Source organism: Pipistrellus hanaki (assembly GCF_964339955.1).
Source record: "Pipistrellus hanaki genome assembly, chromosome: 18".
In the NCBI taxonomy this organism is placed as follows: domain Eukaryota; kingdom Metazoa; phylum Chordata; class Mammalia; order Chiroptera; family Vespertilionidae; genus Pipistrellus; species Pipistrellus hanaki.
The window spans coordinates 3,836,767-3,851,073 of NC_140520.1; the positions used below are offsets into that span (position 1 = coordinate 3,836,767).

Genomic DNA, 14,307 nt, shown 5'->3' on the forward strand with positions numbered 1-14,307 from the left:
CTGGGGAGGGGAGGTGGGGTGAGGGCTGGGGAGGGGAGGTGGGGTGAGGGCTGGGAAGGGGAGGTGGGGTGAGGGCTGGGAAGGGGAGGTGGGGTGAGGGCTGGGGAGGGGAGGTGGGGTGAGGGCTGGGAAGGGGAGGTGGGCTGAGGGCTGGGAAGGGGCGATGGAGCAGACGTGATGCCATGGGATGTGCCGCATCTTCTGAGCAGGGAACCTTCGCTTGTCCCCATGACAAAAGACCTTTACGTGAAGGCTGGGTCCCACTTGTGCCCAGCAGAGCAGGTGGTTTATAAACAAGAGGCTGGGAAGTTCAAGATCAGGGCTCGGGCAGAATCGGCTCTGGCAGAATCCGTGTCTGGTGAGGACCACTTCCTGGTTCATGGATGTGGGAGGGGCAGAAGAGCTCTGTGGGGTCTCCTATAAGGACCCTGGTCTCATTCCTGAGGGCTCCATCCTCATGGACTAACAACCTCCCAAGGATCCCGCCTCCACAGACCATCGTCTTGGGAGGTGGATGTCCATGTGTGAAATGTGGAGGGACACACAGTCGGGCAGTGGGAAAAGTGAATTCTGGGTAAGGTGAGGGGCCACTTCTTGTTCCTCTGGGTCTCTGTTTGCCTCGTTGTCACGGGATCTTCTGCTAAGCCAGCAGAAAGCCAGAATAGTTCGCTCTCAGAGCTCCCGGCGCCTCTCCCATCCCATGCTAGGCTAGCATCCAGCATCCGGTCCTGAGCGAAGAATGCTGAGCTTTCCCCGGGCCACTCACACCCCCTCCTCTGTCCTCTCCATCTTCTTGCTGAGGGTTCCTGGCTCTGTGCTTCCTCTTGGCCCATCTCACTTCCTGAAACACCCTGCCTGACGGGGGCTGCTTATCTTGATGGAGCTTCGTGAGCCCTATGGACTGGGAGAGGCGGAGCCCTTGAGCGCATCTGTCTGGGGAACTAAGAGCAGCAGCTCTTTCAGATCCAGCTCGAGGAGCTTTTGGGAGCCCGGGGATGTGTGGCCGGCCGAGGGGCTGGAAGTGAGCCCTGTGATGGGCTCTCTCTAGAGAGCGGACATCCTCCAGGGGAGCGCCCCACCAGAGACCAGAAGGCATGGGCGAGTGGTGAGCATCTTAACCATTAGGCGGCGGCTGCTGCACCTGGGCCTCCAGGAAGAGCTGGACTCCCCGGCCCGCCCGGAGCCTGTTTGTGCACCTGTCACTTGGGAAACCAAGATGCCTGACCACAGCACCACCCTGACGTTGGCCAACATAGTCTACATCGCCATGGAGATTGTCATCGGGCTCTGCGCCATCGTGGGCAACGTGCTGGTCGTTTGGGTGGTCAAGCTGAACCCCAGCCTGCAGACCACCACCTTCTATTTCATTGTCTCCCTGGCCCTGGCGGACATTGCTGTTGGGGTGTTGGTCATGCCCCTGGCCGTGGCCATCAGCCTGGGCATCAGGGTCCACTTCTACAGCTGCCTTCTCATGACCTGCCTGTTGCTGGTCTTCACGCACGCCTCCATCATGTTCTTGCTAGCCATCGCTGTGGACCGATACCTGCGGGTCAAGCTCACGGTCAGGTAACCTGCTGGAAGAGGGGCGGGGAGGGGCGGTGATGGAGGTGCCTGGGAAATGGGGCTATCAAGTTTCAGGCCCCAGACTTTTTGAACAAAAGCAAATCCAAATTAGCCCCTGAGCCCGAAAGAGGTTGTGTCACCATTGGGACTGTGGGGGCTTCGGCGGTGACGTGCTGAGACTCGGGGGCGAGAAAGGGGACTCAGGGTGTGGGTGCTGGATCAGCCAGGGGAGCCAGCGATGATAAAAGCTTGATGCATTTTTTATTAGCAAAACAACGCTCTGGACTTTTAGAAACGATGATAGAAACCTACTAGATAAGATAAGGAACAGACGTCTAAGATAAGCTCCAGCTTCTCTTCTTTGCAAATAAGTGTGGGTTAAAGTTGTTTCCATGTTGCTTCCTCCTCCATGTCGAGAAGGGGACCAAAAAAGTTCCCCATTGCTCAGAGTAATGACAATCTTTCGTGTGACCGAGTGAGTGGAACAGACCACCTCATGGAGGAATCCGATTCCCCTGACTGCTTCCGTCTTGTGTTTCTCCTCTCTCCTCTCAGGGAAGGATCTCAGGGAGGGAGCTGTAGACAAGCTTTTGATACAAACAAACCTGGGTTCAAATCCCAGACCTTGAGATCTGATCTTGGGAATATGATAGAACTTTCTCTTCTTCGATTCCTCATCTTACCCCATAATGGTTAAGATGCTCTGCGCCTTCCCTCTTCTCAATGTGAGCTGCTCCACTTGTGATCTGTACACGTTACTTAACTTGTCGGGTTCATTCTTCTCATCTGTAAAAGGGGGACAGTGATTGCACCTTCCTCATAGGATTAAGTGGATTAACACTCGCAGAGCTCTTAGAACAATGCCTGGCCCGCAGTCTAGGCTCAATAAATGGTAACGCTACTATTTATTTCCCCTATTACTAATGAAATGGAGATTCTCATAAAAACTGTGAGATTTCATTAAGAGAAAGTCTACTAAGTGCACAGTACTTAACAAAGTCTGTGTCCTTCTGTGCAGAACGTTGTCAGGAAGGATGGTTTAAGGAGAAATGGAGACTCTCGATGGATGAGCATTTATGGTCCTGAAGCATTTCAACATGACCTTCCCAACTCCACAGTCACTGAACTCAAACACCAGTGTGGTGTCAGTGTAAGAAGAGAAGCAGGGTATTCAAAGGCAGAGGGAGTGTGGGGGGAGGCAGAGTATAATTAAAGCACTTCAGAACAAAAAAGCAACCTGACAAGCAGAGGATGCAGGCAAACAGGCTTTGAGATCATTTCTCACCAGGTAGGCGACCCCAGGAGACTTAGATGACTCTTACCTCCCAGGAACTGAAGAATTCTTGGCCTGGAAATGGACTTGTGAGTTAAGCATGTGAGCACCTGAGTCCAGGTAGCATATTCCTGATCCATAACAGACCATACTTCTTTTTTAAAAATATCTTTTATTGATTTCTCACAGAGAGGAAGGGATAGGGATAGAGAGCTAGAAACATCCATGAGAGAGATACATCGACCAGCTGCCTCCTGCACACCCCCCACCGGGGAATCGAACCTGGGACCTTTCAGTCCATAGACCTATGCTCTATCCACTGAGCCAAACCGGTTTCAGCCATACTTCTTTTAAGTATGTTTTTTTAAATTTATTTCAGAGAGAGAAAGGGAGAGGGAGAGAGAGAGACAAACATCAACGATGGGAAAGAATCATTGATCGGCTGCCTCCTGCACACCTCCTACTAGGGATCGAGCCCGCAAACCGGGCATGTGCCCTGACCGGGAATCAAAACAATGAGCTCTTGGTTCAGAGATTGGTATTCAACCACTGAGCCACACGGAGAGGGCCAGATCATGCTTCTTTAGAAAGCTCCCCCAGAGAGGTTTTCGGGTTTTCCTCTAGTTGTTGTTTGTTCATCTCATCTTCAGATCCAGCAGCATTTAGCCAAAATCATCATAGAATACCAACTCTCCACATTCCTCACTCCTGGGCCAGCTCCGCCTCCCCCCGTCCTTGAGCAAATGCTGTGAACTCACCCACTCTCTCCCGTTCAAACAGATACAGGAGGGTCACCACTCAGAGGAGGATATGGTGCGCCCTGGGCCTTTGCTGGCTGCTGTCAATCCTGGTGGGGTTGACCCCCATGTTCGGCTGGAACACGAAACTGTCCTCGGAGTCCCCCCAAAATGAGACCTTCATTCCTTGCCAGTTTCGTTCTGTCATGAGGTTGGACTACATGGTGTACTTCAGCTTCTTCACTTGGATTTTCATTCCCCTGATTGCCATGTGCGCCATCTATGTCGACATCTTCTGCATCATCCGGAACAAACTCAGTCTGAACTTTTCAAACACCAAAGAGACCGGTACATTTTATGGACGGGAGTTCAAGACAGCCAAGTCCTTATTCCTGGTTCTCTTCCTGTTTGCTTTGTCCTGGTTGCCTTTGTCCATCATCAACTGTATCACCTACTTTAATGGTGAAGTGCCCGAGGTGGTGTTGAACTTGGGTATCCTGCTGTCCCATGCTAACTCCATGATGAACCCTATCGTCTACGCCTTTAAAATTAAAAAGTTCAAGGAGACCTATCTCTTGATCTTCAAAGCCTGTATGAACTGCCAGCCCTCCGATTCCTTGGACCCAAATATTGAACAGATTTCTTAGTAGTTATCCACGAAAGATGATTGTCTGCCCAACTAACCTTCAGATTCAACATCAACATTCAATTCAGGTCCTGGGCCAAGGTCTTTCACATCCTTAATTCCCCCCACTGATGTGGGGAGCATTTGGCCGGCTATCTCCAATTATACCTCTTCTACTACCCTCTGCCTCTAATTTGATTTTTTACAATACCTTTGTCAATCCTCCCTAATTCAATTCTCTGGATGCCTGACTTGGGTAAAATGTTCTATTATTGTTAATATTGCCCATGTTCCTCCTTCCCCCCAAACGGAGCCACCGAATCTGAAGGATGCCTCACTGACTTACTGACAAAAGTTTCAGTTCAGGCTGAACATGTGTGTGGTGGTGACTCAGTCCTACTCCACGGACCCTGCTCTCAGTAGATGCCCGGGAGACGGCGGGGACAGGAGTGAGCTGAGCTTAAGGGGGTACTTACATTGCCAAATCCGTCTGTAAATGTATCTGAGTCAATAAAAGATGAAAACCAGCGATTGTGGAGCTCTTTGGTAGGGGCCAGGGTCACTTGGGGCTTGAAGATCCAGCTCTTGGCATTCAGCCTACTTGCTACCCGGAGCCACGTGGCATGTTCACCTGTATGAATTCTGGGCCTCTCACTGCTTACCCCAACTCACTCTGCTCCCTTTTCCTGGGCTGATCGGAGCACTTGGTCAACTTTATGATCCATTCATGGATTGATAAGGAAGGAATGATTCTCCCTCGAGAGCTGAGTCCTAGTAGTTCCTCTGGTGTTTCATTGTAATGGGAGTAGTGGGGGCGGGGCAGAAAGAGACAAGGGCATAGTTAGTATCTGTTGGGTACTTTCAATGCACTAAGCTCTGCGCATTCATTATCTTTTTAGATCTTGACAATCTTTGAGGTAGGTACCACCAGTATTATCACCTCCATTTTGCAGATGAAAGAACTGAGAGGTGAGGTCCATGGTCGGCAAACTGTGGCTCGAGAGCCACATGCGGCTCTTTGGCCCCTTGAGTGTGGCTCTTCCACAAAATACCGCAACCTGGGCGAATCTATTTTGAAGAAATGGTGTTAGAAGAAGTTTAAGTTTAAAAAAATGTGGCTCTCCAAAGAAATTTCAATCGCTGTACTGTTGATATTTAGCTCTGTTGACTAATGAGTTTGCCGAACATTGGGCTAGGTAATCTGTCTATAGTCACGCAATTAACAAGCAGGAGAACCAGGATATAAACTCAACCCTGACTTATGGGAGGACCCCAGATTCTCAGCACCTATTCTCAGACATGAAGAGGGACTCGGAGTTGCCCCAAAGTCCAAACTCTCAAGTTCACCTAATGGACCAGTAGCAGATGCATGGGCACAAGCTATGATTTGTGTACTCGAGGGCTGCTGGCTTCCTCTTCTCCCCTCCCCCCCCTCCCCACCCCCGCCTTAGTTATCTCTTATTAATCAGTACACCACATGGGGACAGAGTTTATGTCACATCCTTCAAGCACTGAATGTGGCTTTGGAGAGTCAAGGTGACATCTCTGGCTTGTCCACCCAAATTCGCATCTGTGGACTCTCACTCCCAAGACAGTAAGTACATTAGCTTGGTGAGAGCCGCAGGATGGGGATTTCAGTGAAACCATGTCCCACAGGATAAGTCGCTGAAATGGTGTTTATTAATTCGTAGCTACGTCCTGAAAGTTTCTCCGGACCACCATCGTAGGCTGGAGCCTGATGATCATGTTTATCTGGTTAACGTTTCAGGGAAGGGTCCTTGTTTCTCCTCCTGTCACCCCAGGAAGAATCAACACTGGGAAGTTCAACTTGGTCACCCCACCCGCCCACTTCCTGGCGTCACTCACAATCACATCTTCCAGGGAGAAGAACCGGAACAGCCCCCACTGTCCCCGTCGGTCCCTGGGCGTGGGCAATGGCTTTATTCCTGACAATCTCTCCCGTTCAACATTTTGGGGGATATTTTTCCTTAAGAATTGCACGCACTGCCCAGGTTTTTTTCTTAGTGGTATCCCCTTATTCGATTAAATGTCTGTGTGTAGTTAGAAAGCCCCTCCGGGACAAGGCCCTGGGCTGCCTCTGGGGCTGCTGGTGACCCCCGTACAGCGATCTGCCCAGGAACCGCCTTTCCCAGATGGCTACTTGAGGGAGGTACTGGTTCCTTCTCAGTCCCCACTGGTCTTCACATGAGCTTCTTCATTTGCAGTCTCGCACTTCATTGCTGTAGCAACACTCAGCATCAGCCCTTTTTGGAAACTTGATATAAAGTGATCATTTCCCATCAAACAAAACAGCAGTCTGTCCTGGGTCATCTGATGTCATTCTAGGGGCTGTAGCTCCTGAGAGTCAGGAAAACACTGTTTTCTTTTCTCCCTTCCTCCTCCTCCTCCTCCTCCTCCTCCTCCTCCTCCTCCTCTTCCTTCTCTTCTTCCTCCTCCTCCTCTTTGTTTTTCTTCCCAATGGAGCTATTTTTTAAATTTATTTTTTGGTCATGTGGGTGTCCCCTGAGCTAAGGAGTCCCACCAGCCCAGAAGTAGCCATTAAAGTAGAAATATCCCTAGGAGTGAATTTAAAAAAAGATGAACCAAGAATCACGCGTGAGGAGCTTGGGTAGAAGCGGCGAGTCCCACGCTGGCTTCAGGTTTAGAGATAACACCACAGGGTCTTCCCGACTCCAGCTCCTGGCTAGCGCCCTTCGGCTGCACACCGGAGGGCAGCTGTTAGGCTTTTATTCCGAAGGAATAAGGTGGGAAGACCACCCTGACACAACGAAGGTTCCTCCTCCCCTGTATGGTTTCCCCGGAATCCAGACCGATATTGAGTAGGTGGGTCTGTTTGCCCATTGTTTTATCAAGGCCGCTATGGAAATAAGCTAAGACCAGATGAGAATAGCCAAGGCCATTTCTTCCGGGTCCACTGTAACAAGGGAGTCAGCCACCACCCTGCGTCTTGGCAGAGACTCAGAGGCGGGCGGAGCAGCGGGGAAGCTCTATGTGGGGAGAAAGGAGGCTGCGGGGCCTGGCCGGAGGCTATTGTCCTGGGGAAGCTGCAGGCGGGCTAACTACAGGGGCACCTCTTGTGCGCTTGGTTAGGGGGGCACATTGGCCTTTCTCTGGCTGCCCCCAAGCTGGAAGCAGGAGGAGAATGTAGGGGAGCTGTCAGTTATCAAGTCCTGGCTGCTCGGGGCTGATGGTGGATGGGTTATTGTTGGGAGGTCTGGGCTAGTACTAGCTTCCTGCTCATCTGACTTCTGGCCCCTGAGCCTCTGACTGGAGATAAGGGGCTGGTTTCCTGGGCTGCTTGTGGGCCTGCTCACGTGTTGCAGACACCACCGGACACATCTGCTACTGACAGCTTCATGTTCCAGCCCTGACCCCACGCCCAGGGAGGCTTCTGCGTCCACTCGGGAGGCAGGGGAGTTAGGAACCTCCTTGCTAGTCTTCCTCTGCGCTAAAGAGGAATTGAGCAAGAGTGGTGGTGGGCCCGAGGAGTGGCCTCTGGGATACCCGGAACCTTGGCAGGGCGAGGCACAGCTGCACACATGAGCATGTGCCAGCGACAAGGTGCCCATGTGCTCCTCTGATTGTGTCCAGGTGGATTTATCCAGGTTGGGGATCTCCATGCCTGCTTGGGGCTCTGCCAGGAAGCCCAGAATTTTCTCAGCTGCCACACTTTATCCTATACATTCATGTCCATGAGGGGCATTCCTCCGATGAGGTACCCTGGTGCCATCATGTGATGGACACCTGAACATGGCAGCAGTGCCTGGACTAGGCAGCTGTTCCCTCTCCCCTGGTTTCTCCAAACAGGATAGAACCACCTTGAGCTCAGAGATACCTGTTTCTCTTAAACAGATCCAGGATTGCTGAGACCCCTGGGTGCCTCTGGCCAGTGCAGGCTCATTTCCGTCCAGCCATGGGGCTCTTCGTTCTGCTCTCCCTGACTGTCCTTTCAGGTAAGACATGGGGAGAAGTGTCCCCAGCCTCCCCAACCTCCCAGGGACCTTCCAGTACCACCTCCTCTCCTCCTTATTAGCTCCCGCTGCCAAAGGACTGGGATGGGAAAATAGGAGGCAAAATAGATCTTGCCCAAAAATAGTTCTTGTTCTTAGCTCTGACTAGAGAGCTGTGGGGAATTTGAAACCCTCGGCTAAACTGAGGGCCCTGCATTCTCTCTTTCAGTTTAAGTTCCTCTTCCCTTCCCCCGTATTCCCTTCAAAGAACGTTTCTGCAGATATACGAGAGTGAGACCTTTCCCTTCCTGCCCATTCTCTTTTTTATTTATCACAGAGAGGAAGGGAGAGAGAGAGAGCTAGAAACATCAATGAGAGAGAAACACCAACCAGCTGCCTCTTGCACACCCCCCACCGGGGATGTGCCCGCAACCAATGTACATGCCCTTGACCGGAATTGAACCTGGGACCTCTCAGTCCGCAGACCGACGCTCTACCACTGAGCCAAAGATGAGACTGGGAGGACTGGGCTGGCCCTGACTCTGTCGCTCCAGCCGTGACCTTTGAGAGTTGCTGGGGTCTCTCTGGGTCAGCGCCTCTTCCTGTGAACTGAGCATCACATGATCTTCCTTGTGAGGTGGATATGAGAACAAAATACCAAATGGTATCCATTGGTACCAAGGACACGAGCCTGCCTTGCAGGCCAGTCCCCGCTCACCGTGAGCCACGCTGGAGCTGGCGTTTGAGGGGATCCCAGCGCACCTCTGGAGGCTCACACAGATGGGCTGCCGCCCCCCTCTCTTCTCCTTGGCTGGACACTTCCCCAGCCGCGGTCAAGCTGGACGTGGCGTGCACGGCTTCCTCGTTATGCAATATTCTCAGTGACAGAGGTGCTCGTGCTGGCCTTGCAGGGAGGAAATATAAAGTTCCTGGCCTCTAAGAACCGCCCCATACAGTCAACAGAAGCCCCCAGACCTTCTCATTTTCTTTCTGAGGGTCCGGGGTGGACTGTGGGGGAGCGTGGCTGAGGGCAGAGGATCTGTGAGTGGTAAGCCTCAGGCTCTTCAAGCCTCCCGCCAAGCAATGGTGAGAGGCCTCCTCAGTCCTTGCAGACGGGGGTGGGGGGTGGGGGTAGCGGGGGCATATTTTACCTGTCCAGAGGCCAGGGGGGAAGACTTCTCCAGGCTGCTGTGTTCATTTGCTAGGCATTTGCTAGGCCTGCTGTAACAGGCCTCACAGGCTGGTGGCTTAGACAACAGAGATTTAGTTCCACGTGGTCATGGAGGCTGGAAGCACAAGGTCAAGGTGTTGGCAGGTTTGGCTCCTCCTGAGGCCTCCCTCCTTGGTTTGCAGAGGGCCGCCTTCTTGCTGTATCCTCACACGGTCATTCCCTCCGTCGTGTGTCCTGATCTCCTTTTTTAAGGACAGCAGTTATGTTGGTCTAAGGCCCATTCTAACAGCCCCATTTCAATGTAACTGCCCACTTAAAGGCCCTATCTCCAAGCACAGTCACATTCTGAGGGACGGGGGGTAAGCACTTCAATGTATGAGTTTTAGAGATCACACCACTCAGCCCCTAAGAGTTGCCAACCCCCAACAGGCAAAAATCAGCCTCCAATGTTTTCATTAATTTTCCTCAAGGAGGGCAGAAGCTACAACCCGTTCAAAGAACACTGGTGTTTTTGTATGTGTGCGTGTGTGTGTGTGTGTGTGTGTGTGTGTGTGTCATGTTTTTTATTGAGTTTATTGGCGTGAATTAGTTCATAACATTATGTAGTTATGAACTACATAACTCTATAATATATCATCTGTACACTGTATTGTGTGTCCACCACTCTGAGCCAAGTGTCCCCATCACTGTTGGTCCCCCCTTACCTCTCCTGTCTCCGTGTTTTTGTTTTTTTTACAGAAGCCATAGTCATGGACAAAAAGCTCAAGGAGAGCTCTGTGCTGGACACGGTGTCTGCCGTCTGCAGCTACGCCGCCCGCTACAAGGACCACCTCAAGTACTGGTGCCGAGGCTACTACCGGGACTACTGCAGCATCATCGCCTTCACCCCCAACAGCACCGGCCGCGTGGCCCTGAGGGACACTGGGGAGCAGCTCATTGTCACTGTGTCCTGCCTGACCAAAGAGGACGCGGGCTGGTACTGGTGCGGCATCCAGCGGGACTTTGCCCGGGATGACATGGACTTCACTGAGCTGGTCGTGACTGACTCCAGAGGAGCCCACACCGGTGACTTCTGGTCTATGAAGGGTAGGGGCATGCCAGGGGTCCATGTGGGGGCGCCCCTACAGCGGTGGCTCAGCGAGCAGAGTGCGGTGTCTCGTTCCCTCGACCTCGCTCCCTGCAGGGTACCTGTCACGCCACGGTGCGTAGTGCCTCTGCATGACCAGCCATCACGCACGCGGTGGAGATTGAAGAATGCCAGACGGAGATGCAGAGGCCAAGGGTGGGCCTGGGAACAGGCCTTGCTTGGCTCTTAGCAAATCCTTTCTTTCTGATGCAGATGCACCAAGGAACACGAACAGAAGCTGCAGGGCTTCCAAACTCGTGTACAAGGCAGATCACTACTGGTGAGCAGACGCGACCATGGACTCACATCCGCCACTTTCAGAGGCATAGTTTCTCCACCTCCACGAGGTCTCCCCAACGTGACCATATGGTTCCTTCCCAAAGGATACAGTTTAGAGCTCTTGGTCACAAGATGCCGCAGCCTGTTTTCATTTGAAAGGAGGAGAGAGCGGTGTCTCACAAATGCAAGGGCAGGACGCGGCCGCCCTCAGTCAGCGGGAACTTCCATCTCCGTCTCCCATTGGCTGGTCTCGCGTGTGTTTGCTCCCCCCACCCTCCCATCCTGCTCCCTGTTCTTCATGTTGCCCTGGGAGAAGATATCCATGTCTAGCTCCTGAGTTCTTGTCTCCCCTTCGAAGGCCTAGTTAGTCTGAGACTGGATCCTTCTCCTCCAGGTCTCAGGTTGGTTTCTGAGGAAGGGACTCAGCCCAGCGAGGACACACACTCGCCCTGGGTGCGATCAAGTGCGGCCTGGAGGGCGGCGGCCCCTCGGAAGGCATACACACACTTGGCAGGAGCTGCTGGAGAACTGGCCGGGGCAGGAACAGGGCGGAGGGGGCTGATCTCAGACAAGGGGATCCTGAGCAGAGAGTCAAAATGTGGTCTCTTCCAAGGGACATAAAAGTGTCTGTGGTTCCTTCCAGGATGTCCATTCTTATCACCTGCGTACTGATCACAGGCGTGGGGATCATTTCGCTAACGACTCACTTGTTCAGAAGGAGGAGGAGTCAAAGAAACAGAAGAAGTAAGCAGTGGTTGAGAGGGGGGCGGGGGGGGGGGCAGTGTAGGGGAAAGAAAAAGGGGAGCAGCTTTCAAATGGGTCAACGTGACCTCTTCTTATGGCCTGGACCCCTGGAAGCCAATGCGGCCGGCCAGGGGATTGGGGAGGTCCTGCTTCATGGTGACAAAGGCATCATGAGATGTGACAGAGACAGCGCTGTCCCCTCGCAAGCGGGGGTGTGTGTGGACCAGGGAGGAGGGCGGCCCGGAGACAGCCACAGCACAGCGGCCATGACGAGGGGCCACCTCCCTGCCCAGCACCCAAGCTTTGGGAGGCAGCCTTCCTCTTGAGACATTTCGTTCTCTCTGGAGGGACTAGAAGCCACACCTCCTGTCAAAGGGAAGCCCCAGGGGGGAGGGGGCATAGAAAGGTCATCTTGAGAAGGGTCAGGAGCGGAAGAGGATGGGACCACCAGCCTCAACCCTAGTCCGGGGTCCTTGAAGCCTCTGCCTTCGGGCGATTCCAGGTAAAGGCCTAGCTCGAAGCCAGAACACCAGGCAAGCTGCTTCTGCGTTCGCCACGCCTCTGGTAGGTTCCCTCCTTGGCTCTTCCGCCTGAGCCCTGTGCCCCACAACTCCCCAGTCTTTGGGGCTCCCCGTTCCTAACCAGAGAGCAGGGGCTCCCTGCGGGGCGGGCTATGTGGACCTGCCCACCTTTCCTTTCCAAGTAATAGCCAGCTGGTTTCAGCCCTGAAAACAAACTGCGGTGTTCCGGCCCCGGGAAGCCCTCAGGGGAGAGCTGGTAACTTTGGCTCAAGAGACACTCGGCCTGGGCAGGCCGTAGATCTCAGCTCCCTTTTTCCTTCTGTTTCCCACAAAGTAAACTACTCTCTGAAGCCCCCCTCGTGTGTCCAGACTCCAAAGAAACTGGCTCCATCTGGACAGATGTGACTGAAGGTTTATTTAGTTCCTAAGCCAAGTGATGCTCCAGTAGAATCACCATGACAACCAGCCACATCTACAGCTAGGTAAGAACAGTGGCCATGCCTGCGCAAGGCTAGTCAGAAGACACCTCAAGATCGTGGTTCTCATGCATTGAGCTGGCTGGAAGCAAAGAGGAGGGGCAGAACTTATAGTCAGGGGCCCAGATTACTTGTATTTTATTTGTGAGCCAATAAATTTCTAACCAGTGTTGAAAGTACTCCAAAATATGACTAACTTCTCTTGGGATGTTATGGGGAAAATATTTCTGGAATTTTCTTTTAAAGTATAATATTCCAGCTGAAACTGGTTTAGTTCAGTGGATAGAGCGTCCGCCTGTAGACTGAAGGGTCCGGGATCGATTCCGGTCAAGGGCATGTACCTTGGCTGCGGGCACATCCCCAGTTGGGGGTGTGCAAGAGGCAGCTGGTTGATGTTTCTCTCTCATCGACGTTTCTAGCTCTCTATCCCTCTTCCTTCCTCTGTGTAAAAAAAAAAAAAAAAAAAAAAAAAAAAAAAATCAATAAAAAATAAAATAAAATACAATATTCCAATTAATTCCTGAATTAATATTACCTGCTATCCTACCCAAAGAAAGGGAGAGAGATAGGCTAGATCCTTGATTTTCAGATTCTCTTGGTGAAAAACTGCTCTTTGAAGACTGAATGGATGCTGGTTTTAGTCAATGAGAAACCAAAATGCAAAAGCTTTAAATGAGATATTCATTCAACTCAGGAACACAAGTCAAGACAGAGGCATCAGCCGCTGTAGGTGCAAGTGAGGTTATATTGTCATTAACACCCAAATTACCAAATTAGCTCCCACCAGCATGTCTGCAGCCACCTCTCTTACCTCCCACCTCAGGTCTGCACCCTCTTTCCCCATTAGTGTCTCTCCTGCTATTTCAGGGAGTTCCCAGGGTCTCGCCATACTGCTTCTGCTGTCCTCATAAAAACCCTGCTCTTCTGGTCTCCTCCAATAGGGTGCGGCCAGGCTCAGTGCTCAGGATACTCAGCGGCCCTGTGGCCTGAGCTGGGCCAGGACAGGGAGGCTGGCTCGATTCTGCACACAGGTTGCAGGTTCTGGTCCAGGCTGTCACCGAGCCCCCGATGAACACAGCTCCTTCCCCACCCATCCTAAAAAAGCCCTCTCTCCACAGGGAGGGAACTCGAAGCCAGCCAACAGCCTGAGGAAAAGGGGAGGGCATATGGGCATAACCCCGTTCCTGCATCTTCCGTGTTTCCATATAGCCAGTCCCCCTTCCTTCTAGAATCTTAGATCAAACATCAAAGTGCTGCCTTATCCCTCAGCCGCACACCAGCCCCAACCCCTTCCCTGTGGCCATGCACCCAACTCACTGGAGGAGCCACTACAAAGAGCGACCCAGTCCAGGCTCGGTTAGAACCTCCTACGACACCAGGCAAGAGAGCAGACAGCCACCTTCCCCGAAAGACGAAGCCACTCTGGATGTCTTGGGAGAGTCGCTCTTACCTGTGTGGGAAACTACCTCCCTGAGGGCCCCGGGGGCTTGTCTGCTTCCAGGATCCAGGGCCTCGTTTCTCTCCTCACCTGCAGATTCCCAATCAATGGTCAGTCATTCACTCACTCATCTCGCTCTCTCCAGCAAGGCTAGCTGCACACCACTCTTCATGACGGAGACAGAAACAAGACTTTGAAAACAGAGCTCTGCTGTTAAAAATGGGAAGCTTCATGAACAGAGGGAAAACAATGAATCTGATGGTTCACATGCACGTGGCTAAGGAGCTGGTTCCCAGCTGTTGCTAAGGAACTGGCTTGAACTGAGAAGCAAACTTGGCTTCTAGCGTAGGGGTGGGTAGGATTGTTTGATGTCATTCTATAGT

At 52.4% G+C, this 14,307-nt stretch overlaps 1 protein-coding gene across 5 annotated transcripts; it reads left to right on the plus strand.

The window, feature by feature from the left end:
• Positions 1-209: 209 nt before the first annotated feature.
• ADORA3 (adenosine A3 receptor) lies at positions 210-12,803 on the plus strand. Of its 5 annotated transcripts, XM_084866274.1 has the most exons (7): positions 210-1,566; positions 8,072-8,172; positions 10,079-10,426; positions 10,680-10,746; positions 11,389-11,489; positions 11,992-12,053; positions 12,345-12,803. In XM_084866274.1, the coding sequence occupies exons 1-7, from the start codon at positions 1,217-1,219 to the stop codon at positions 12,345-12,347; spliced, it is 1,032 nt and encodes a 343-aa protein (XP_084722400.1). In that variant the 5' UTR covers positions 210-1,216; the 3' UTR covers positions 12,348-12,803. The 5 variants fall into 5 exon arrangements, with proteins under 5 accessions (XP_084722400.1, XP_084722398.1, XP_084722399.1 ...); XM_084866272.1 differs by having other exon boundaries at positions 11,992-12,803; XM_084866273.1 differs by lacking the exon at positions 11,992-12,053.
• Positions 12,804-14,307: the final 1,504 nt, after the last annotated feature.

Bases quoted from the DNA above. Each gene is read 5' to 3' on its own strand.
- ADORA3 (XM_084866272.1), top strand. From the start codon at position 1,217: ATGCCTGACCACAGCACCACCCTGACGTTGGCCAACATAGTCTACATC. The intron at 1,567-8,071 runs GTAACCTGCTGG...TCTCTTAAACAG, and splicing joins CGGGTCAAGCTCACGGTCAG to ATCCAGGATTGCTGAGACCC. The intron at 10,747-11,388 runs GTGAGCAGACGC...GGTTCCTTCCAG, and splicing joins TACAAGGCAGATCACTACTG to GATGTCCATTCTTATCACCT.